Raw genomic sequence first — 26,615 nt, forward strand, 5'->3', positions numbered from 1 at the left:
GGGAGAGGGAGAGAGAGAGAGAGGGAGAGGGAGAGAGAGAGAGAGAGAGGGAGAGAGAGAGGGAGAGGGAGAGGGAGAGGGAGAGAAAATAGAAAAGAAAGAGAAAAAAGGGGAAGTGAAAGTATGAAAAGATGCTTATCTGCCTACTTCATAAGTGTCATTGTATTTTTTTTTTTTCACTGTTGCAGTTGGGCCCACCTCGGTGCGGAAGCCGACAAGAGAGCACGGCCCATGTATTATTTAAGATGCTTCTGATGGGGAGTGAGTGAAGGACACGGTCATTCTCCTTTTCATTTTCTGAGGAGCGCGGCAAAGAGCTGCATCAAAATACATGAGATCAGCTATCAAGCTTTGTTTGGCCCTGCCAAGGTTACGGGAGACTCATTCCAAATTTCCTGAGGGGGATTGCGAGGGAAAACGATTCCATGCAGATAAATCACTCGCACAGATCAAAAGACAAATCAGTGGCGGAGACAAAAGATGCTGACTAGCAGTGAAACAATGGAGAAAGTGAGACGCGCGGATCACAAGAGACGTACCTCCCCACCCCACCCCTCAAACACACACACACACGGATCCTGATGGAGAGGAGCTGTCCTGCTTTCTCCTCTGATGCCGGAGACACTGCAGGCCACGGGAGGGCTAAACTGGGCTGGGCTGGGCTGGGCTAGACTGGGTTGGGCTGGGTTAGGTTGGGTTAGGCTGGGCTGGGTTGGGCTGGGTTAGGCTGGGCTGGGCTGAGTTAGGCTGGGTTGGGCTGGGCTGGGTTGGGCTGGGTTAGGCTGGGCTGGGTTGGGTTGGGCTGGGTTAGGCTGGGCTGGGCTAGACTGGGCTGGGCTAGGCTGGGCTAGATTAGGCTGGACTAGCCTGCACTGGGTTAGGCTGGGCTGGGATGAGCAGGTCTGGATTATGCGAGGATAGATTAGGATAGGGAGGGGCTGGATTAGGCTGTGCTGGGCTGAGGGAAGTAGTGAGTGGGGAGGAGTGGGACAGTTGAGCCTCCACAGTGTGGCTGACTAGACCGAAGCTGTGGCTACTAGGAAAGTCTCTCTCTCTGTCTCTCTGTCCCTCACTAACTCTGCAGTCTCTCTCGCTTCTTCCTTCTTTCTCAGTGATCTCTTTCTTCCCTTCTCCCTCCATGCACTCAGTCTTACTCTAACGCTCTCTCTCTGAATCCCTCTCTTCCTCTCCCTCCATCTCTCTCTTCCTTTCTCTCTCAAACCCCTCTCTTCTTCTCCCCCCATCTCTCTCTTTCTCTGTCTCAAACCCCTCTCTTCCTCTCCCCCCATCTCTCTCTTTCTCTGTCTCAAACCCCTCTCTTCCTCTCCCCCCATCTCTCTCTTTCTCTCTCTCAAACCCCTCTCTTCCTCTCTCTCCTTCTCTCTCTGTGGCGTCAGAGAGTCCTATTTAGCTCTCCAACATAAGCGCTAAATAAATATGTGAAAAGCACCACTCCTCATCGGAGGGGACGCCGAGAGAGTCCACGGGTGAGCAGCCGCGGTAGGAGGAACCCGCTGGGAGAGCAGGCGTAAAAACAGCAAAGCGTGGCATTGGCCCCCTACCATCATTAGGGTATAATCATACAGCCATCCGCAGATAACCTCTGGAATAAGTAACATATCACTTTTATGGCCCCACATTCTCTAGCCATTAATGACTTGCAAAGGAAAGGGCCATATGACCCGCAACCTTGAAACGTAAGGCCTATCGCGTTTAATTATTTTCAGTATTAAATTACATTTAACAATGGATCCACGACACCAGGCTGGCACACGCTGTGCTCGTGATCATGCCGTACAAAGCACACATCGTTCGGAAAAGGGTTAATTGGTGACAAGACACGCTTGAAAAAAAAAAGGAATAGCAAGATAGTGGAAGAGAGGTGGAGAGAGAGGGAACAAGAGGGGGAAAGATGGAGAGGGAAGAGGGGAGAGATGCAAACCAGTTTATTTAAATAGCAGCGCGATAACTGGTTGTGATTAGGGTAGAGGATTTCCCTAATAGATTTGGATAGAGGGGGGCCTAGGACACTTTTAGGTGTCCACCAGTAGATTTGCATTGATATCGATCAGCTCTCTGAGGTCCAAGCACTATTAAAATAGCCAGAGTTCTTCAGCTATCTCCCATCTAAAATACGGGCATATACTGTTACGACACTAACGTTTAAATAAGGCAACTGCACGTTAACATCTTTATGTCCGTGTGTGAGTGTGTGTCTGTGTGTGTAAGAGAGAGAGAAAATGTGCATGTCTATGTGTGTGTGAGGCAAGAGGGAAGAGGGTGGTGGTGGTGGGGGGTTGTTAAAAACATTCTTATTGCCACAACAAAGACAGGAAATCCCGAGTAGATTTGTAAGATTCTCTATCTCTCTTTCTCGGTCTCCTGCCTTACTCTCTCTCTCTCTCTCTCTCTCTCTCTCTCCCCCTCTTTTTTCTTGCCTTTACCTTTGGAAGGCATGATAGAGAGCAAACAGTGCCTGGAGCTGGCCGACACCTGCGATGTATTTTCTTTCCCCACGACATTAAAGTCCTTCACAGAAATCAGAATTTAATAAATCACCCCCCGAGTCTGACAGAGTTTATCTCTGGGGGTCGCTTTGACTGGGGGAGGAGCTCGCCGACAGACAAAGCAGGGGCCCCCGCGATAAGATGTGAAATTAAATACAGTTAGCAGTCTGAAACAAAAGAGGAGAATGTGTCACACGGGCAAGCTTTGTACTGCGGCACGGCTATCTGGCGTCTCTCTTTCGCTCTCTCTCTCTTTCCCCCGCTCCATCTTTCTCTCTTTCTCACTCTATCTATCCCTTTTCTTTTTGGTTTTCTCTCTTTCACAGAGAGAGAGAGAGAGAGAGAGAGACAGATAGAGAGACAGGAGGGAGTGATTCATTTTGCTCTCTCTCACATTTAACCTCATTTGCATCCCCACTGTCAACATATCGCCGCGTGCAGATATGTTCAAGAGCTTTCATTAAGGCCCCGAAGTTGACATCCCTTTTTATTGAGGCGCCTCTATTATAAATCACCGACGTTGCGCGCCACGCGTGCATCTCGATCAAAGATCTTCCGCTATCGTGTTATGTTTCCTTTTATGCCACATGACAGGTCGGACACCGAGTCATCACTTAAGGTAAGGGGGGGAAGAGAGAGAAGAGAGACAGAAGAGAGAAAGGAAAGAGAGAGAGAGAGAGAGAGAGTGTGGAGTGGGAGAGTTATGCGTGCCGTGGCGGTTTATCGGCGGAGCTCTTAAGAATTTGCCCGCGTTCTCTGCCACATTTGTCTGCATATTTACCTTGACACGCTACGCTAGTCGCAGTCCTACGAGGCCCGTCCCAGCCGGGGAGGAAGAGGGAGAGGGAGAGACGGAGACGGGCGCAGAGCAATCATGAAGCAAACAAGCCTCTCTATTCCGCCCTCCCTTCCTCCCTTCCCCAGTCGGTCCAGAATCAGTCCCTGCGTAAACTTTGTTTACTGTTTGGTAAATTGAAGCGGTGCTGGTCTGTCACTAGCAAAGCCTCCACTGACGTTCCCCACACACCACACATGTTGAGAGTGTGTGTGTGTGTGTGTGTGTGTGTGTGTGTGTGGTTTGCATATGGTTTAATAAGGCCTCTGCCTCTTGTCCTGTGTTTTATTAATAACCCCTCTGAAGCCTCGGTGGGAACACGCTGACCCCAACGGTCGCGCCTAATCTTTTCAGCCCCTCCACCACACACACACTCTCTCTCACACACTCTCACACACACACACACACACACACACACACACACACACACACACACACACACACACACACACACACACTCATATCCACCCGACTTCCATCCGACTGCCTCTCCATCCCTCAGTCCATCCGTCTATCTGTGGTCACCCCAGCCGAGGCCCAATGGAACTCCAGCACCTCTCCTCTCCTGTGCTATCTGTTTCTCCAACTGATGCCTTCCTGCTGTGACAACACTGCTGGACGGCTGTCAGCGAGACGCCACCCCCCGCCCCATCTCAGCCCACACCCCCTCCTCCAGTGCTATCTCTCTCCAGCCTGGACCTCCCCTCCTGCCTGCCACCCACCCCACACCCCTCCAGCCGACAGCCCCCAGGCCCCCGGTGAAAGGAGCTGTCAGGGCCTCGCGGCTCCCTGACATTCCTGCCGGCTTGACCCTGTGACCCGACACGCACACACACACACACACACGCACACACACACTCATACCTTTAAATTCTCCAGCTTAGATTTCGGCCCGTGCTCCATGATGAGAAATGATCACAAAAGCGTGTTGTATGTGTGTGGGTGTGTGTGTGTGTGTGTGTGTGTGTGTGTGTGTGTGTGTGTGTGTGTGTGTGTGTGTGTGTGTGTGTGTGCACGCATTTCGTACAATATGTGCATCCACTGTGCACTTGTGAGTGTGAGTGTGTCCAGTGCATCATAGCTTTAGAGGCTCTTTTGTGTCACTTGAAATAACGCTCCGCTATCTGGCATGTGCCTGCGAGAATAGCAAGTGACACAGCTGGAGAAGGGGCTCCCTGATCAAGGACATGTTATATAACCCCAGCTGACATCTAAGAGACGTTTTTCACCAGTCTCCCTGCTGGAAAACAATACTCCGGCCGCCCTAATGATAAAACAAGACGACAGATATGTATTAAGAAACTTTGGTACTTGTTTTTGTTTTGAGGGCTGCAATTTCCTTCCATTAAGACCTTAGCCTGACTGATAGCCAAGCCCAGCCATGTTTGATCCAAGTAATCAGATCTCCTCAGCTGGGCTATTGTCTCCCATTCTTTTTCTCTGACATTTCAAAGGTCAAGAGTCAGGGGACATTTGATAACTGCAAAAGCCCCCGTTTTTTCGCTCCATTTTTACAACCTTTAATTTTACAGCTCTTGAAACACATAACATTTAATCTTTTGGGAGCGAGAGAGTGATGCAGGGACAAAAAAGATAGAGAGTGAGAACTGACATGATTTGAGTCTCTGTCCGTTTCCAGGAGATATGTGTTGGCTCTGGTAATCCCCACACTGAAGGTGAATCTCGGGGAGACTTTCGCCGGTGTCACAACCGGATAATAGATGTAGCTGGCTGCGCTAAGACAAAGGTCACCATATTGAAGAGAGAGAGAGAGAGGGAGATGAGAGAGTGAGCAAAAGAGAGAGAGAAATAGAGAGAGAGAGAGGGAGAGAGAGTGAGAGATAGAGAGAGAGAGTTCGTATAAACTTCTGACTGGTTCAGAGACAAATAATGGCCCCCCAACCGAAAAGGGGTGAACCAGAACAAGGTCATCACAGTGGAGAGGCTCGAGCACTGAGTCCTCTGTCACTGGCCCCGGACCAGACATGGGAACAAGACAGCCAATTATGCGCCGGCGCAATTAAAATCATTTAAATTCCGCGCATACCTCATCAGGTTGAGGACAGTTGAACAATTTGCTCGAATGGAAAAAAAAGAATGACATCTTTAATCTTCACTGTTTACAGCCAACATAAAGAAAGGATTTGCGATATGAATTATGGTTTATAGATAACAAGAGAATAGTCACCACCAGCAGTCTGCCATCACACACATTCCTGGAAAAAAGGATTTTCTATTTTTTTTTCACCATTTATCATTGCCTCCCACCCCCTTTCTCTCCTGAAAGCATGACACAAGTACTGGAAGCCTTGTGGGACATTAAGCCCCTTACACGTGTGCCAGGCAGGGAGTAGAGCCTCTTCCTGTTACAAGGGCTCTCCTACACACTTCAACAACAACACAACTTCAACATCTCACTCTGTCTAATAATAATCCTCAGATGTTTAACACACCTAACACCTTGTCATGAAGTAAAATCTTAAATAGTTTTTTTTTCCCCTTTTCGTTTTTGTACTCCATTCTTACTCTTTTATATCTTGTGTGTCATTTAATCCTCACCTTTTTCTGCCAGGCTGCACTGAACAATTTTGCAGGATATTAACTTTGGCTAAAGCTCTGCTTGTATCATTTGTGGTTTCTCTCGAGCAGAAGTCCCTGGAGTCACAGTGCCCGGCTCCCTGCAGTAATGAGCTTCACTAAGCAGAATAGGACGGTTAAATAGGAAGAAGGTAAGATCAAAACGGTCTGAATCATGAAATATGAGACGCCATTAAAGAGTTCCCTGAGATCACCCTGGCGAAACCTAAGTGGGCTGCCCACACAGTTTGTGTGTGCGAAAACAGGAAAAGAAATATCTGTGTAACCAGAACCTATGTCTCTACAGATTCATATTTGTGAATAGTGATGAGTCTTTTCTTTCTATCATTCAATGGAAAATTCACTGTTAGATGTCCTTTGATGGGAGCTGTGATGTGTGCATAAATCCATTGCCATTTACAATAAGGACAGTCTGAATACTGCATATATTACCAAACTACATTTTCAGAGAGAGAGAGCGAGAAAGAGAGAGAGAGAGAGAGAGAGAGAGAGAGTACAAATGTCCTATTTCTATTGGGAGGGTTTCTTTATTTCTAAGGACGGGGTCAGAACAATACAAAAGAGAGAAAGAGAGAAAGAGAAAAGAAGAGAGTGAGAGAAAGAAAAAGAACTGTCCCATGAAAACCATTTTTGTTCCATTACAAAGAACTAGGTCATCCTCTCATAATTGTCAATCATGCAATAAATCTCCCAGTGCCACAAATGAATACTGCATTGGGAATGAAACAAAGCTTATTGCCATGCAGTGTCAGCTTGACTTAATTCAGCCTTCTTTTCAGAAAAGCCAATTCACATGCGGGCTTTAAGGGAGTCGCACTCTGATCCCAAGGGAGAATGCACGGAGACAGACCATTTTACGCTGGCTAGCTTTTATTAGTATGGCCAGGGTGAAGCCGATGGTGAGCATACCTCATGTTATTATGCTTTTGTTTTCTTTTATGTTTCCCTGCATAAAGGTGAAATGGGCAGGGGAATACACACTCCCACATACATACACATAGTGTGTGTGTGTGTGTGTGTGTGTGTGTGTGTGTGAGAGAGAGAGAGAGTGTGGGGGGGTCTGTGTGTGTGTGTGCACTGCTTTCGTGATCGTAATTGCATCTTCCTTTATGAAAACCCTTTCTACATGTCTACTACACTGTCCTCAGTCTCAGCTCAATACTCCATTTAAAAACAAAGCGAAACATATGAATACCTTTACAAGGTGATCCCGTAATGTATATGTGCTGTGTAGCATACGTCATCATACTGTGTTAAGAGCATTTTTTATCTCTTCCGCAGAAAAACTCGACAACCCACTTCGTTCTCCTCAGTAGTGTTCAGTGGCTTCTCCTGTCATGTTGTCTGTATGCTGAGCGCACATCCATGTCTCTTTCTCTCTCTCTCTCTCTCTCTCTCTCTCTCTCTCTCTCTCTCTCTCTCTCTCTCTCTGTCTTTCTCTCCCTCTCTCTGTCTCTCTCTCCCTCCTCTCTGAGCTCACCATTTACCTTCCCCTGCCAGGTGTCATGGCTTTACGAGTATCTGATTGGACAGAAGGAGAGCGCGGCGGTACACTTCCAGCAGACGAGTTTGGTGTCATGTCTCTGAGGAGCCCACTGACAGTCCCTCACCGGAGAATAATAATAGCCAGGCACCACAGCTCAGCTCTGCTCTGTGCGTTCTGGCTGAGAGAGAGAGAGAGAGAGAGAGAGAGAGATGCTTCAACAAAACTGAGTGTGTGAGATGAGGAGAGAGAAAGAGTGAGAGAGAGGTTTCAGCATGGAAGAGAAAGAGAGAGAAAGAGAGAGAAATGGAGAGATGTCGAGGTAGACAGACGCCTGAGTAGGGAGGGAGAGAGAGAGGGAGAGATGCCTCATCAGAGAGACAGAAAGAGAGAAACTGACATTTGAGTCTGGAAAAGAGAGCAAGGAGGAAAAACTGGAACTGGAATCCCATGAAGACCGCCAGACTTAACAACTATGATACAGTAACCGTGACAACACGTTTTTTTTCCCTCACCGGGAGAAAAACAGCAATGTGAGAGGCCTAAGCAATGTGAGAACCCTGGATCATCTCTAAAGGGAAACACCTACACCTGACAATACACATACTCTGAACTCTCCGCCAAGACACCATTCACCATTTCAGTTTGCTATTGTAAGACACACAATGATCCCAGACCGATTACAGGGTCGATTGTGAGATGAAGTACACTATGTTACCAGGCCAACAGACTTTCTGGTGTCATAGAAAATGGGTTTGCTGTATTGTGGGAATGAATGTGAGTCACGGGCATATTTTTGTTTTTCAGTGTGAAGATATTCATAGCAGGCCGTCAAGACAGGTGTGTTTTTGGCCTTCCGTTGGCATTCTTCAGAAAAGGCCTCGCCACAGTGGGCAGGCTTTGAAGTTGCATATCTGTGGGCAGTCGATGCTGCCATGACATTTAATCACTCGACTGAGTAATGATCATTTTCAGAGCTGCATGTGTACCTGGTGATTAAGCCCCATTGTGTTTTAGATTCACGTTTCGGAATGCGCGGACGATAGCGTTAGCTAAAGCTAATGACTAACTGAAGTTGTCAGTTTATCCTTGGACAATTAAACGCTGGGCTTATCAAGGCTACACCACCTGTGCTGACATGCCCCCTTCTCTGACATTGTTTCAACTCTCGGAATGGATTTGAAAGGGGAAAAAAAATCAACATTAGTGTAAGCAGCGCTATGTATTTAGCATTTTTATCTAATAGACTGTCCATATCAGTATTTCACCTTGAAAAGGCCATTTACTTGCTAGACCAAACACATAAATAATTCTGCCAGCCACCACGCTAATGTAACATGCAAAAGACCCGGCGAGGCCGCATGCTTGTATCCCTGCATCTCCCAGCATTTAAAGGTTTTCCTAAGTAATTCCATTTAAAATAAATTACCCTAACCGACTGCTTTTTGTGGTCGAGGCGAATTTCATTTCTTCTTGACGAGAGGCAGTTGGACACTCGTCAGAAGATTCTCCAAGCGCACACGCTTTGAACAGCGATAGGATTTCGTGCTTCTCGAGTGTCATTAGCTCTGGGGGCATTTCGTATGCCAGGTAAAGATTAGATAACGATCGGTACTTTATGGGGGGACTTCGGGAGGCGTCGGAGGCCCTCTGTGCCTTTTGTATTGAGCAGCGTCTCGTCAGGAGAGGACGGGGCAGAGAGAGAGAGGGAGCGAGAGGGATAAAAAATATCTAATTTCCTCTGTTTTCACTTCTGAGGTTTATGGAGAGCCCAGCTGAGACATGCCGGTTGTCTCACTCTGTGTCGTCTCATTGTAAGCGAGAAGTGGTCCACATAGACCAACTCCAGCTCATCTGTATGAGCAAACAGGAGGAAGGATTTAAATAGAAGCGTCGCTCTACAGTGACAGGGGCTCACTTAAGAGAGACAAACTTTGTTTTCCTAAACACAGATTTTGTTATATCCTTGACAAATGTAAATACATGTCCCTTTTCCAGTGGCGTTAACATTCATTAAGACAACAACACAGCCTTCTAGACTTCTAGAGTCTCAACACAGCTGCCATGACGACAGCTGAACAACATGAGCTGATGAAAACAGACCCCCCCCCCTCCTGCCTCCAGCATCCAGTAGAAACCTGAGGATGAAAGTGACAGAGTACGGTATTTATTTGAACCCCCAGAAGTGCAGAGGCAATGTGCTGGCCCTTTGTTTTACCCCTCTGCCCTCCTCTCTCTCCCCTCTCTCTCCCCTCCTTCCTCTCGCCTTTAATGGAAGTGGTGGAAGTGGGCGGGCTGTAGCAAAGTGGAGCTTGTCCTGACCTAAATGAAAAAGTGCCTCCAGATCGCAACGGTCACCTGTCCTCCTAAGAAGGCCAGCCAAAATCTGCTGACACCTACGCTATGTGACTGAACTGGCCCCATTCTAATTCATCTCCCGATTCGTTTTTTAGTTTTTTTGTTTTGTGGCCTCGAGAGCCTCTCACACCAACACCTACAGCCAAGGACTGAGGAGGGGATTCTGAAGAGTTATAAATATGTCAGCTTCATTGAAACATATTACAGGAGGCCTTCCACGGAAGCGAAGATGGCGACGTCTTGCTCAACACTGACTTTTGCTGTTATTATGCCCTTGCAGTGCGCTTGAGAAGCCTTGAACGGAGGATGAAGTTCAAACAACATCGATATTGTTGGAATAACATGAGTGTGTTTACACAGGAGAAGATTCATCTGTGATAGCCTCCATGAAAATTAGGAGCGAGCGAAAACAAGTGGAGGACATTTCTGGAATCCCAGTAGAGATTGCCTTCCCTGATGTATTCTTTTTCCTGTCAGCCCGAGACGTGAAACGAAGCCGGGGAAAATTAACTCCTGATACGGCCACGCTGAATTAGACACTGAAAAAAAAAAACACACATGCACACACACACACACGCACACGCATACACACACACACACACACATACACACACACACACACAATCTCACACTTTCTCTCACACACACACACACACACTTTTTAAGGATTCCAGCCTTGTCATTTTCAATTTTCTGCTCCTTGGACATGCTTGTATTCAGATTCCAGAACATCTATTCGGCATATCAATCCTAATTAGACAATCTGGGTCCACGAAGGCTGGAAGAGGACCTATTTGCATAATTTAATCATAAATACTGAGTGATACATATTTCCAACTGCATTTGTACAATTATCTTTTCATCCTTGGGGCAAAAGTATTAATATGATTAGGCAATAATTCTTTAAAAAAGAGAGGAAAATAGGGGAGAAACGCGTGAGCACTCCTTTTTAAACTCCAGCTTAGGGCTATATGAAAAATTAATTAATTTCTGAGGAAAATCAATTTCTCTACGTGACCATATTAGACAGAGCCTGGCCGAGGCCTTGGAATCTTAGTCCAATCAGGAAATCTCATCTGCTCTCTTCCAACTTCTGTCACTAACATTTAACATCCTTGTACAAGCACCAGTGATCGCCACCGTGACTCCTAACTGTGCTGTAATGTGAATGGGGGGAGGGAGGGTGGGGGTTAGGGAGGGGGGGTGGGTTGTCTAAAGACGTGCCAGAGCTCGAGAGTCCGCCTCAGAAATGGGAGTGGGCCCAAATGCATCGTTTTTCCCCAATCAGGTTTCAGGTGCCACCGCATCCGCGGCCATTACAGCACCCTTATCTAGTTTGATCTGCTGGACAATTCTGAGATATATTGGCCTTTAAAATGGAGCACGCATTCCTAAAACAACTAAGTTGTTATTTTTAAAAAAAATCATGTGAAAAGTATTACTGAATTAGGAAATTAGAGAATTACTGAAATCCAATATGTTTAATGAAGTTCTCCAAACAAGTTACCAAATTTGTATTAGGTGACATGTAAACAAATATGTCTTGGTACAGAGTTAAGCCAGATCTAACCACATACAGACATGCTACATACTCTGTCAGGTGTAGCCACTGGGCTTCCACTATCCCGCACCAGCATGCAAATGAAACAAAAAGCTTTTACATCTTCTTTTCCAGAGCAGGCAAATTAAGAATGCATGCCGCTGTTCCACGCAAACAGCCGTAAAATCCAGAAAATACATTAACCAACCATCAAACACTACTGGTCCCAGAAACAAACGGGGAAAAAATTAAAAGCAGGGTTTTTTTCCCCCTCCTCTTCTTCCTCCAGGTGTAAAACAATTGGTCACTGCCTTATCACCATGCAGGATCAGCACTGATTTGAAACCTATGTTAAGTTGTGACAGCAGGAACACAGCTGCTTGAAGTGGACCATCTAGTAATCTAGAGCTTGGAAGCAAGACTGTCTGCACTGATCCTCTATTTTCACACCTTTGGTCTGCTGACATATGCTCAGCACACAGCTAATTTGGGCACAGGTGGTTAATCCTATCTCAACGTACCCGAAGGGAAACTGAAAAAAAATATATACATATTTATAGTGTTTGTTCAGGGAAAAGGTTGTCTTTGCCTTCTTATAAAAACTAAAGACATGTTTTCCTGTATGTTTTTCATGTGTTTTTTCCGGTTTATTTTTTTTCAGAAAGTGTTTGATAAGATGTATGATTTGATTTTAACAATGCTTTTATGCATCCCCCTCCAAATCAACACACACACACACACACACACACACACACAGACACCCCACCCTGTGTCTTTTTTATCCTAATCAGGCATCTGTCACTCTGCTTTTTGAAGTTATTATCACCCTGGCTCCCTCTTGGATGTGGTTGCCGGGTGACGGGTATCTTAGCACCCACTCTGGCTGGGAATGATTTGAATGCGATCCAGAGATTTCCCCCGAGCACCTGTAAACACATCCATGCCTTGTAGAAAACAAATATATCACCAGAGCACCGCAAAGAAATAGAGGGGGAGAAGGAGGGGGATGGGGGGAGAGGCGATAAAATCTGGCTCACTTAACAGACCCCTACTGAGTGCTAAACAAAATAATTACCATAGTATGCAAATAAATGCAATTTTTACACCAACACCACAAACAAATAAGGTGCTGGCCATGTTCTGGTGGCATAGTACACTCCTTATGTGGTTGGAAAAAAAGGAAAATATACATTTAATAATAAGAACATCTGTAGAAATGTCATGTTTCACACATTGGCACAAAATCCAAAACAGCAACAAACAATTCCACCTCGTCCTTATTTAAAATGATGCATAAATTGCAAGTTGCTGTGCCGCTCCCCAGTTCCCACCTCTACCCATATGCAGTCTGTTGGATGAGTGCCTAACCTTCAGAGGCCTTACAATGATTGTCAATTAGCTAGCGCGTCTCTCACAGAGCTCAGCTCTCTGCTCCTATAGCCACGACACTACAGGCTGCCTAAGCGTCCAGCTCTCCACAGAGAGAGAGAGAGAGAGAGAGAGAGAGAGAGAGAGAGAGAGAGAGAGAGAGAGAGAGAGAGAGAGAGAGGTGGTTGGCCGCTACACCGCTGCTGCACCACTACACCGCCCCAGTGTTTTAATAACCTCTCCACAGAGTTCAAGTGTCACCAGACAGTGAACACCACCACCACCACCACCACCCCCTCTCTCTCTCTCCACCCTCCTCCACCTCCTCCTCTTTCTCGTCTTCTCTGTCCCATATGGAGAAAATGAAAAGGAAAACAAGTGGCTGAAGTATTGCTTCTCCTGGGCCGGTGTCATAACTCCTATGAAAGCAAAAGAGATTACTGCCTCAGTATCTGTTGGGGAGCAGAAGGTGCACATTAATCTGAACGGAGAGTCCCTCTGTGAAAGCCAAGGAGAATCATGCTCTTCTGCAGAGAGAGAGAGAGAGAGAGAGAGAGAGAGAGAGAGAGAGACTGCTATCTGAAGTATGCGTATGCCGATTCTCTTGGAGAGGGAAGGTGTGTGTGTGTGTTGCGGGGGGGGGGGGCATGCATGTGAACATGACCTACTGTCATTCAAAAAATATCTATTTATAATTTAAAAAAAATCACACCTTCTCTCTCTATTGAAGCAATGGACAGAGCATAAGGAACACAGAACAAAAAGGGAAGAGGTGATATACGAGCCTGCTACTTTTATATTCAAACAAATAACAATCAGTGAGGCACAGTATAAAACATGGACCAAAAATCTACTTTTCCTTTCAAAGGGGTGCCAGCCTGGACTCAACGTAAATACAGGAGAGGTCAATCAGCCATGGACCTGTGTGACACGTCCATACAGTACTTATCTCCACCGTTCTGCTTTCTCCTAGACGACCATAATTTATATACATATACATATCCACCGTGGCAATGAAAGAGTTATGACGCACCCTCACTGACCTTCCTTCTCACTACATGAAAACAGAAATAGACGCGTTAGGTCCAACAGGGTTGTAAATAACACGCTGCCTCGTGTGAGCGCGTAATATCTAGTGGCTACCTTTTGTTCGTCCAAATGATGTAATCCTCCAAATGGGTGTCAGACATGGCGGAGGTGATTGATTTCGAGCCCCCATCCCCAGCCCACCCGCCCCAACGCCGGCAGTACCAGGTGCTTTCAGGGCCAATTACGGGCCTCTCCACGCGGACAGTAATAGCCCAGCACTTTAGCGTCATTAAGGAAATGTGTGCCACTGCATTATCCCTTAACCCCATCGCTGACCACTGCGTTCAGCAGTCCGTGAGTTCAACCCACACACTCCATCACCTGGGGAGGTCTCCCTATCCTCCAACCCCCCACCACACACACACTCACACACACACACACACACACACACACACACACACTCCACCTCCTCTGGCCACCCTTTGAAGTGAGTGAAAAACTCAGATGCCCGGGCTCCAACACCTCCTTAACCCCTGTTTCTGATGCGCTTCGTGGTGAGCTCTCTGAAGTTTCACCGTACCGCCAACACCGATAAAGTCATCTGAATGCACCGCAGAGAAACGCTGGGGCAGCTCACAGGTACAAATGAGCTGAAACAGAGTGGGGCCTAACTGAGGATAAACGTCCTTACACTACTACTGAAAATGTAATGATTACATGTGCATGTAGTGAACTTACTGCTATTTCAATCGTTTTTACTAAAGCATGTAGAAATTTTGAATTATCATTATGCCAAATCTGTCAAAGTTTTCCTTCAGAATATTGGTATATTAAATATGAAATTGCAAAAATGTTTCTAAATAAAATGCTTAAACACATAAAAACACAGAAACACAGTTGCATGAGTCATTATATTGAACACAACGGCATATTTTTTTTGTTTTTTTTTTTAAAGCAAAATATATGCCGATATATACACAATATGCCGATAGTCATCTAGTGCATAATTGTGTGTGTATGTGTATGAGTGTATGTGTCTGTCTCTGTCTCTCTCTCTCTGTGTATGTGTGTGTATGTGTGTGTGTGTGTAAGAGGGGGAGGGAGAATGAGAGAGTGTGTGTGCATGCAGGTGATAGTATATTCAAGTACTGCAAGGATCTAGTGTGTGTGTGTTTGTGAGACAAATGCAACTACATTTGTCACAAATGTGTGTGTTGATACCATGTATGTGTGTCTGCATGTTGTATTCAAAATCCAAAATTCTAACTTCTAAAACAGTGTTTCCCATACATGAAGTGCAGGAAAAAAATAAAACGTAATTCTGATTCAAGTAATACTCAACTCATTCTGCCTACACTTTCAAATGGCCTACTTCACTATGAATCTTCCTATTGTATGCACCTCTATGTCTTTGAAAAATCTCAATGTAGCCTTCACCTGAATCGTTCTATGAATCACTGCATTAAAAGCACACTTGACCAAATTTAGCATATTCAATTTAGTTAAGCTTTTAATCAAAGGAATAATATAAATCGACCCTTGAAATATTCTACTCATCACATGACCCTTCTCATGAATAACTTTTCTGGCTCTTTAAGGATATGATTTTGTGGCTCTATTCAATGTTATTATTTATGAATATGTATTAATTATCAGATAATAAACTGTTTGTTACTGAAAAAGTTTGCAGTGAGGTAAGAATGGAATATTTGAGTAGCCTCTTTCACCACTGTATTATGCAACCTACTCACATAATTGTGAAACTCAATTAATACATTGCCAATAAAAAAAAATAGGATTGTCTTGGACTATTGTGTAGGCTACTGTGTATAGTTTATTCTATGACTAATTGAACGCAACCTATAATTACACGTTTCCGCCGACATTTGTTGCTTCCCCACAACAAGTGTCGCCTTGTTAATCTACAGAGGCTTAAATGTTGTCTAGCTTGCGGCATGCGTTTAGACCAGCAGGGAGACAGTTTTCTTTTCAAAATTAAGGTATTGGTACTTTAGATTAATTATCTTCTAGGCCACTGCTAATTTAAAAAGTAAGGGGCAATATAAAACACCTAATGAGTTTGCGAAATATCTTGTGGTAGGTATAAAGGGACCATAAAGAGAAAAAACAAATGACCACTGCTGTAGCCTATACACATTTCCATAAACGCTGCTGTTGCTAGTAGGCCAGTGTCTAATGCACGTAGCAGGCTAGTGATGACAGTCCTTCATTTCCGATGAGCGTAACAGAAATAAAACAGTAGGCTAGGTTGGCCTGACAATCAAGATAAAAGTTATTTGCGTTCAACAACTCATTTGACAAAGTATGATACTAATGTGGCTATAGCTCAATAGTGATAACTTTTCTCTCTACCTTAGGCCTAATCATTTGCCACAGAATATGTATAGAAATTCAATAAGTGTATTTAATAGCGATGCTTAAAACTGAACCCAAATAACATTTTAACTGCAAACGTGAGGCGTCAGCATCCGAAACTCCTGCTATGACTCTCAACGACTCGAGCCAACTTTTACACAGACAATGCTAACTTTGCATTTATCATACATTGATCAAAATATCACAGAGTGCCACCTACTATGATATGAGCCATCATGTCCATGTGCGCAGCAGGTTTCCAAACATTAAATATTGTACTTAAGAATTTACTAAAAATGAAAAGACTGTCCCCTCTACCTGCTCGTTTTGACTCGGTTAAATATCTTCAAAAACGCAAACACAACAAAATAACTAACTAGTTATCTGTTACTTACCTCGCATTTGTGCAGTCATTGTAAAGCGTCTCGAAGTCCTTTCTGGAGATGAGTTTGCACCGGTTCACGCCGGGCTGGATGGCCCCGAGTCCCCTCAAAATGCGGACCTGCTCAACATTGCACACTACCGGCGTGATCTCCAGTCTCTTCAGCTTGGTGTAGACCGTGTGCAGTCCTCCTACCAGGTGCTTCAGAAACAGGTCGAAAGCCTGGGGAAGGCAGATGAGCTCGCAGCCGTCCACGGTGAAAGAGGCTACCTTAGCGCCTCTGAGTTCTACCATTTTACACTCATTATTCTGTGGTGTGTTTTCAACAGGCGACGGGGTCGAGTACACGGGTTTGCTGGGAAGCGTGGCGGCGGTCGGGATGCCGGGACTGCCGGTGGTCATCAGCTCCGATCGGAAAAGACTCTGTGCAGTTGGGGCCACAGATGGAGACGGTGAAGAAGTTGCCGAGGGCGAAGAGGTTGGAGCTGAAGTTGCGATCGGAGACGGCTGAACCAGCGTGTTCGGTGGGATCAAAGCAGCCGGTACGGCCATGGTCAACCTATGAGAGTAAGTTCAAAGTATAAAAACCCAGTATGCAAAAAAGTGAGGTGACCGTTATATCTCAATGAAAAATCCAAGAGGAAGCGTGTTCCGCTGGTAAGTTTATATATGAAAAGAAACAGAAAAGGCCGTGGTGGATGAGACTTAGGCTCAGCGCGGTGGGACAATCATCAAAGATTGAGAGAGAATGACAGGAAGAAAATGAGCTGAAAAGTGCAGCTCGGTCTGTGGATGAGTTGTTGTTGTCACAAGGTACAAAGAGGGAGGAGCCAAAGGACACTGTCAGCCTTTGAAGCATAGACAACGCACAATGATACCGTGTTACATTCATTGGTTCCACGCACAACAAAATAGCGTTTCGACTCGCTGTCACTGTCTAATAACTAATCGACACCTCTAAGAATGAAGACTTTCTCAATAGGCTACAGGCTACCATAACCTCAACTTTACGCGTAAAGAGATAACGCGTTATCTTCGCTAAAGTTCAATATCTAGGCTACACGACAAACCTTTATAGAATAATCAGTCAGGTAATGTAAATATATCGTTTACATTCACAATTTCAATGTCACCTTTCCGAAATGAGTAGAAATAAGCGCGATTATTGCCCACGTAATAACTTCACATATAAAGACTAGCTACAACAATCCGGACAGGTTGCCACTGCTGAGGTAATGATTAACCCAATTTAGTGTCTGATCTTATTAATGTAATATGACCCGCAGATGATTGAGTCATGAGTGAAAATACTTAATGAGTCAATGTGTGTTCACAATATGCTTATGCACTGTACACATGTTTTGCCCCTCTCTCCCATTACTTCACGTTTATAAATAATGTTTTGTCATGGGAGAGGTGGGGGACCGACCTAGGTTCAGCCGAAGTATCTCTGGACATTGTAAATGTGCCTCTGTAGACTAGTTATTGTTCTTCCTACCATGAGTTGACCTTAACCATCATGTAGTTTTAGCTTTCAATCATTACATTGCAGTTTAGCTGTAAATAAATGTACTCATAGAAACAGAGCAGGTTTTCAGTTTATTTTATTGATAGATCAATGTGTGTGTGTGTGTGTGTGTGTGTGTGTGTGTGTGTGTTTGTTTGATGCTGTCCCAAATGTCTGCTATCATTGCTTGTTACACAGTGATAAAATGGTTACATGTATGTTTATATTTGTTATTAGTATGCAATTGTAACTTTTGCACGTAAGCAATAATTTACTCCTTGGGTGGACAGTTGTTTTATATTGACAGTAAAAGCTGATGAGATGGCACAAGCCTTTATAAGTCCAAGTTAGTGTCAGATCTACTTTAAGATAAGCAGAGTGCCATTTCAGAATTATCATTCAGGCAAAGAGGTAGCTTGTAGTGTGAAAATCAATAGCTACTTAAAATTCATAGCCAGACAATCCATTTGCCCTTTATGTTGCTAACCTTTGCTTAAATATGCAGCATATTAAGATTTCATTATATACAATGAATGTCACAATAGTTTGCAGACTATCTCTGTGTAAGCACAGGGTTAACTCCAAATAGTTTCACACCCTCCCCTAATAAATAATAAAAATAAATAAATACAATATAATACATTAAAAAGAGCAGTTATAAAGACACATGCATACAGAGACAAACACATACATGCAGACACACACACACACACACACGCATGCACACACACGCACGCACACACATACACACACACACACATACACATACACACAAAGAGTGTCAATGATTAAACACAAAGCGTTTGCAAACACCGTGGGACATCTATGATGTCTCAGACCCAGCAGCTCCTAACAAGCAGGGTGGGCCTGATGAATCAGCCATCCATTATAGCTGCCGTCCTGCCATAGAGACGCAGCAGGATGTGGCTTGTAGTGCCTTAATACCCTCTTCTGTTCCCACACTTATGTGTAACAGCCTTTAAAAACGCACAAAAAACACACACATCCTCATTTGGAGCCTCACAAAAACGTGGCAGGATGTTTAGACATTACAGTGCTGCCACTAACTGAATCTGTCCAATGCGTTCAACCTACAGAATGGGGCCTGCTTTTCTGAACGACTCGCCCCTGCGGTGTCGGGAAAAGGTATCTCTCCGCTAGCTGATGGATATGTCAACAAAATGCAATAGGATTAGAATAGAGGCGCAGGGAGAGAGGAAACATAATAATGTGGAGTGACCTTCAGGAGCAGCAGCATGGTGGTTTTCAGCGGCACGCAGGACTTGCCTGTCACAGGTAAAGAGGTTAGCATGCGCCGAGCGGATTCTCCCGGTGTTGTTTCTCTGTCTGTTGCAAATCAGTATTAGCTGGGATTACATTGATAGGATTGAACCGGCGGGGTGTATGGTTTAGTTATGGCATATTTGGTTTTGAAGAGGCAAGAATGATAGACCACACTGAGTTGTAATCTGCAGGGCCAGTAATGAATGCAAACAGAAGGCGTGTAAGCTGAATAAATGGTGAAAGCACAGATAGGCTCTCCGGACACAGATATGGAAAACATAAGGAGGTGGGGGTGGGGTGGGGGTGCCAGCGTGAAGGGGTGCAGTGGCGCTGTCTGACAGCCTTTGTGTCCTTCTACATAGTGGCTGGCAGTGGACCGGATCAGTGCTGGGCTTGTACAGGTGCTGGAGCAGAAGCCTCCCAGTGTGCTCTAGTCCTCCACAGACTGGGCTAGATGTGTGTGTGTGTGTGTGTGTGTGTGTGTGTGTGAGAGAGAGAGGCACATTGCTTCTGACCAGCAGCGATCACACTCTGTTTAGTCTGTACAGCACCACATTCAACGCTGGCATCCCATGGATTTATAACACATCTGCCATAATGATAACTGACACCATAAAGTCACCAAAAACAACAGCACCCGCATCTGGACACAGTGTGGCTCTGTGTCCCTGGTTGGACTCATTAGAGTGGTACACGTATGAGCACTGTTTTGATTGCTTTGTGTGATTGGAGACTGTGTATTTGGTGAAAGTTTTCCTTTCAGTGTTTTTTTTTTGTTGTTGCTGGGTTTTTTTTTCATGCAGTGCAATATGCTGCAAGGCTGTGTGAAGGATTTGTATAAGTGCTCGGCCAGGAATTGTAATGTGTGGAAGGTCACAGGAAATCATGAGAAATGTTCCTCTTCCTTGTTTTGGAGCAAACCAACAATGACTCGACCCTTTGAGGTCTGCCCTACATGCACAAGCTCACTGGATCATTGTGTTCCAGTGATCTTTAGGATTTATCGTTGGGTGGTGGTGGTGGTAGGGGAGGGGGAGGCCGTCTGAAAACAAGATAACACTCAGACTGTGCTGTTCTAAGCTTAAGAAAACCAGTTGCACTGTTGCACAGTTCAACTATGTGCAAGTCCAGGACACGTGAGCTCTTTTCCAACCTAACTTAGTCATAATTTCCAAAAGGAATGTGAGGCCCATTCAAGTGATGAAGCATTTTTTTATCATTCCCATAACAATGATGTACAAACATGTACAAGGAGAAGAATAAAAGTTACTTAGTTTTTCTTTTTTTTACTTTACAGTAAAATTGAGTTTATACCATTTGCAAAGATGGCAAATGCATTTCTAATATAAATGCTGTGCAGTAGTTGCCACAAACAAAGACCGTAAAGTGAGAAATACGTGTGTGTGTGGGTATGTGGGTATGTGTGTGTATGTGTGTGTATAGGTGTTTGTGTGTGTGTGTACCCCTGCATGTTTGTTCTCTCCTCTTCTCTGTGTGATAATAGCCATGACAGGACTTTCTGTGCAAGTGTGACATGACTGGGCGAAAACACTAGGGCTCACCACAAGCCAGCCTTCCAGTCACGCCGTCAACATACCCTCACAGCAGACAGATGCCTGGCATTGCAGAGCTGCCTGTCCCAGCCACATGGGAATACACACACATGCACACACACACACACATACCGTATATATGTAGACACACACAAACAGTACATATCTGCACACATACACATATATAGCCTACACATATACACACATAAATGTGCATACATACAGTACACATATACACATACACTGTACACATGGACACACAGAGACACTCAAGTCTAAACACACACGGACACACACACACACACACACACACACACACACACACACACACACACACACACTAACACACACACACACACACACACACACACACACACACACACACACACACACACACACACTAACACACACACACACACACACACACACACACACACACACACACACACATACACACAGACAGAGAGAGAAGGTGCTAGTGAAAAGGACCAAAAGGAAAAAAACTTTCAAATGAACAATGACTGTAATTAGAATAATTCTCTTATCAAGTAATTGCACTATTATCGAGGTCTGGAAAAGTTGGACATGCAAAACATGGAAAACAAAAGGAAAGGTATTACATGGTGTTTATATCTGAAATTACTCACTGAAATTCTAAGAAAGTGTGTTAAGACAGAAATAATGTTATATAACAGATACATAACATGTAATCCTCACCTTTCTTTACTGGGTAGTTTAGTATAACATATTATGTTATGATTAAATGCAAGCACAGTGCATGGAAGTGCAGATTCTTTCCACACAACTTCTACCTAGGCAGACTTTGGTGGAAAGACACACACAGAGAAAGACAGACAAACATACAGAGTGAGAGAGAGACAGACACACGCACGCACGCACACACACACTCACTGACACTAAATTCAACAGCAGATCAATATGTAGGTGTAACAGTAGCGAAACAATAATCTCTGTGAATGGAATGCACAGAGAAAAGGTTTGTTTACCAAAACAGGTTCTGTCTCTGTTTTAGTGTCATCTTGCATGAGTGCAATTCTGAGCACAGCTGCCTTGGGAAAGCATGTGGTTGAGATAGGCATACTGTACAGTAGCTTTAGCTGCAGTCAGAGTGATCCACCATTTCCACAGTGTTATTCACCATTGCTGAATAGGAGGCATCATGGAGAACCAGCCTGCATGGTATTGGCTGGATAATACTCTGCTGTTGATGTCATATGTGTTTAAAATGTAGACACACTACAGTTAAAGTCAAAGAGCAGATGGTAAAGTTTAAATGTAGGCTAGTCTTGGTTTTTCTTTTGTGTATTAACTTTTTTCCACTCATTTTACCAAAAGCAAATGAATGTGATATCTGTGAGTTTGAAGGCAGATGTGTAAAAGTCTGGCTTCAGAAAGTAAAAATTCTGTCATTTATTGGTTTTACCTGTGCACTTAACACTCAGGTGATTTCACCAAATCTCTGATCTACCTGGCTGAGGAGTTGGGCTAATAAGAATCAGCTGATTTAGTTCATGGTGGGAACAAATACGTGGTAGGACTTTATTTTCTAAAGCAGGACTTTTATACTTCTGGTTGAAGGTACATGACAGACTTGTATGTATTTAAAGACAGTAAGTTCAAACAGGACACGGCCAACTTGAAACTCACGGCAGTGCTTAGGTAGCCTACAGTGTTCGGAAACTTTAAAGTGGGAGCATTACTGTATGATCAATGACACTGAATGTTTTTGATGTAATAATTTATTCACCCTATTTGACTCTGATAAAACAATGTTGAAAAGCAATTTAAATGAAATTCATTTAAATGTCAATTCACATGGTTAGGACTTTTCTATAATTGGCTATTTAATTAAAATAATTTTCATAGTCATTAATACAGCTTGCAACTTGTAGTGCACTGACATATTTTAATTACATGGTATTAACAAAATTGATATGCTTTATGAATGCTGTGAATAAGAAATAATTAGAGCAATCATATATCATCCCCTTATGGACATTAAGTGTATCTCAATATAATTGATGCACTTTGGAAAAAATAGGGAGATAAATAACTTTAATTGTATGGAGTGTGTGCTCGGTTTTAAATAAAAATTTTTACCAACTTTGCATTGCATTTGAGGTGTGATTCATCATGAGTGGAACACTATGAGCACAGTGTATGCCATTTTCATGATTATGTGTCACTCGAATGTGAGGCAGTGCTGGTGTGTGTGTGTGTGTGTGTGTGTGTTTTTAAAGCATGTTCTGAAATGCTTTCATTAATCATGCGAGTACTTTTATATAGTGGAGGGAAAAAAAACAAGGAGCTGGTTCTTTAAAATAATAGATAGACACACACACGCACACACACACACACACACGCACACACATACACACACACACACACACACGGGTAGAGAATCTTAAAATAAAACACTTATTGATCTTGAATATTTGTCTCCTCAAGGTTGCATGGCATTGACCCTGTCCCTTCCAGAGATGCACCCACCCCCCATTCCTCTTTGCAAACACACCACACTCTAGTGAAGGGCAGATGTCAGATCAACAGCACCCTCCCAATACTCTCTCTCTCTCTCTCTCTCTCTCTCTCACACACACACACATTTCCCCACCACACACAGACTCTTGTTGAGGCGAGAGAGAGGGAGGGAGAGATGTGGGGACTGTGACGTGGGCTGTCCAGGCCTGTATTCCCCCATACCCTACACACCCTCCCATCAACCCCAACCCCACCCTCACCTCCAAAGTCGCCTCTGCCTGCAGGGAGCGGCACAATTCATGCTGTAAAATAAATGCATGCCTTTCCTCTCACCAGGCAAAAACTTCAGCTGCCACCACATCCTTACTCATTTTGTGTGTGTGTGTTTGTGTGTGTGGGTGTGTGTGTCTGTGTGTGTGTGTATGTGTGTGTGGGTGTGCGTAGAATTGTTTTCCTCTAGGGTCTCTGAATTCACTACCTCCCTGCTTCACACAATGGTGTGTGTATAATTTTTACGAGTGCACTTTTGTGAGTGTCATTAAGCAAACAGTGAATACTAATTATATTTTTTGTCATTGCTATTTTGCATTTCTAAAAAATGTCTTCTAATTTTCATGTTTACAGAGCCATATTAACATGTTGCATGGTTGTGTGCTGACGGAATCCACCAAACTTGGGCCAGGCAGTGTGCAAATATTTAACTTCAAAGGTATTCGTCTTGCTGTGAGGTGCCTTTTTTTCCCTTCTTTTTGAGGGGCTTGACCCGCATTTGACTTTAGGAGCAACCCTCACGGCTGACACTATTAATGCCCAAGATGCGTGGAGGTAACATTAGACCAGCCCCAGCCCCACCACCACCACCACAACCCACCGCCCATGCGACTCCTTTAGTGTTAAATCAAACAAACACATCGGCCTCTGTCCCTTCCTGCCCGGGACATGAGCCGTGGATGTGGTTTATGCATTACCTTTGCAGGGGCGGAAGCGCCGGACGGCACAGATTCATGTAAATGTGTGCTTGCCCTTAAACACACCTACAAATCTCTCTCACTGATTCGCCCCAAGCCCAGAGCCCAGCGTGTGTGTCTGTTGAAGCTGAGCTCTGTGAAACGTCCAGTCCGGTATGTAAAATACTGCCCCTCTGGTAATATACAGTAAGTCTTAGACAGCGAGCTAATTTTCCTTTCCACGGATGCCAAATGTGATAGGCCCACATTAAAAGCGAAGCTGGCCACTCTGCTGCCTCTGTGATGCTTGTAATATTTTCACAGCTTTTAAAGTCAGGGGAGAAATTTGTTAGATACGCAGATTGCGAGGTAAACCTGCATCAACAGCTGTAATTACCACACCATCGACAGTCTCGGTTGCACCCGTTCAGCAACAGCCGCAGTGATTAAAACGAATCCCAATCGACTTCTCCATTAAATTGCTGGCACAGGCGATCTTTTGACCTTTCCCCATTGATCGAACATAACAATCACAATTCAATTGTAATGCAAAGAGAACATTTGTTATAATGTACATGAGATGCATGAGGCATTTCCTCAGCGCAAAAGGGTAATCAATGGGGTTACTTCAAATGGAAATAGCACAAAGAGCCGGACCCACCTAATTCATTGAGTCCACAATGTATAGCGAATCCAATAATGTGTACTTAAATATTCTGATTTCTTCTCAATAGCTCAATACGGTCGGTAGGTGCTTTCAGCCTGGTTTCATGGGGTTTGACCTACTCACAGAGAGGAACTACGTAAGCATGGCAAGAGTTACCTAAATGGTTTGTTGCCATATGGAAAGGCAGAAAAAAAGAATGCAGTGTGTGTGTTTGTGTTTGTGTGTGTGAGTGTGTCAGTGTGTGTGTCTCTGTGTGTCTGTGCGTGTGTGTGGTCATTTTTACTCTTAGACAAAATGTTGGGTTATTTTGGGAGCTTCTCATTTCCTGGATACATGCAGTATGCAGCTGTGTATATATGTACAAGACATGTGCTGTTGTTCATATGTAGCACTCTGTAATGTGCTGTTGTTCATATGTAGCACTCTGTAATGTGCTGTTGTTCATATGTAGCACTCTGTAATGTGCTGTTGTTCATATGTAGCACTCTGTAATGTGCTGTTGTTCACATGTAGCACTCTGTAATGTGCTGTTGTTCATATGTAGCACTTTGTAATGTGCTGTTGTTCATGTGTAGCACTCTGTAATGTGCTGTTGTTCATATGTAGCACTTTGTAATGTGCTGTTGTTCATATGTAGCACTTTGTAATGTGCTGTTGTTCATGTGTAGCACTCTGTAATGTGCTGTTGTTCATATGTAGCACTCTGTAATGTGCTGTTGTTCATATGTAGCACTTTGTAATGTGCTGTTGTTCATGTGTAGCACTCTGTAATGTGCTGTTGTTCACATGTAGCACTCTGTAATGTGCTGTTGTTCATATGTAGCACTTTGTAATGTGCTGTTGTTCATGTGTAGCACTCTGTAATGTGCTGTTGTTCACATGTAGCACTCTGTAATGTGCTGTTGTTCATATGTGTAGCACTCTGTAATGTGCTGTTGTTTAAATAGCACTCTAATGCATCAATGGAATTACACACAATTAAGTGTGATGCTATTGCTTATTTCAGATACCTAGCAGGAAAACATTCTCACAGCATGTGACAATCTTGTCCTCTAAAACAAGTAGTGACTTACAAAATTGTGAGTGACATGCTTAAAGGATTTGGGAATGAAGAGTGTATGTTACATGGGCATTAAAGAGATTAAAGCAGTTAGTGGTGGTAGTGGCAGTTTATCTCATGAAGAAGATACAGTATGTTAATTGAGAAAGTCTGGTGAGAAAATGTTGCTGCAGCTATTGTCCACCCTCTCTCTCTCTCTGTCTGTCTGTCTCTGTCTCTCTCTCTGTGTCTCTATGTGGACATGGGTTTGGAGTCTGGTGGAAATTAAAAAGACTGATCTGTTCCAGCAGCAGTAGTGATGCGTGGGAACAGAGCTGTGTTTGCTGTGCTCCAAGGTAATCGTCTCAGAGAACTCTGATGACAGATTCAATTCCATTTTGTAAATGTTTAATAAGTGTTGGACAAACACAAAAAGCTATCTAGCCCGCATTCAGAAAACAAAGGGAAATGTTAATTGCTTTAATCATCCCCAAGCTTTTGACGTTGTTATTGGCTTTAAAAATAGCAGTTAACAGTAACTGTCTTGTAAAGGAAATTGAACCACATTTGCAAAACGATCCACAATTAAGATATGAGCAAGAGTGCGGCTAAGTTGGAACGTCAGTGTTGTGTCTTCGAA

At 44.1% G+C, this 26,615-nt stretch overlaps 1 protein-coding gene across 2 annotated transcripts in view; it reads right to left on the reverse strand.

Moving 5' to 3' along the window:
• Positions 1–17,204, reverse strand: part of dachd (dachshund d) — a 118,538-nt gene extending 101,334 nt beyond the window's left edge. For both annotated transcript variants that reach the window (XM_076263399.1, XM_076263398.1), the window contains exon 1: positions 16,490–17,204. In XM_076263399.1, the coding sequence (XP_076119514.1) occupies positions 16,490–17,028 (539 nt within the window). In that variant the 5' untranslated portion in view covers positions 17,029–17,204. The remainder of the gene's footprint in view (positions 1–16,489) is intronic.
• Between the last annotated feature and the right edge of the window lie 9,411 nt (positions 17,205–26,615).

Source organism: Alosa pseudoharengus, unplaced genomic scaffold (genome assembly GCF_046254945.1).
Source record: "Alosa pseudoharengus isolate Yale_2024_CS ecotype anadromous, Long Island Sound unplaced genomic scaffold, YU_APseudo_1.1 YU_APseudo_1.1_scf_3, whole genome shotgun sequence".
In the NCBI taxonomy this organism is placed as follows: Eukaryota; Metazoa; Chordata; class Actinopteri; order Clupeiformes; family Clupeidae; genus Alosa; species Alosa pseudoharengus.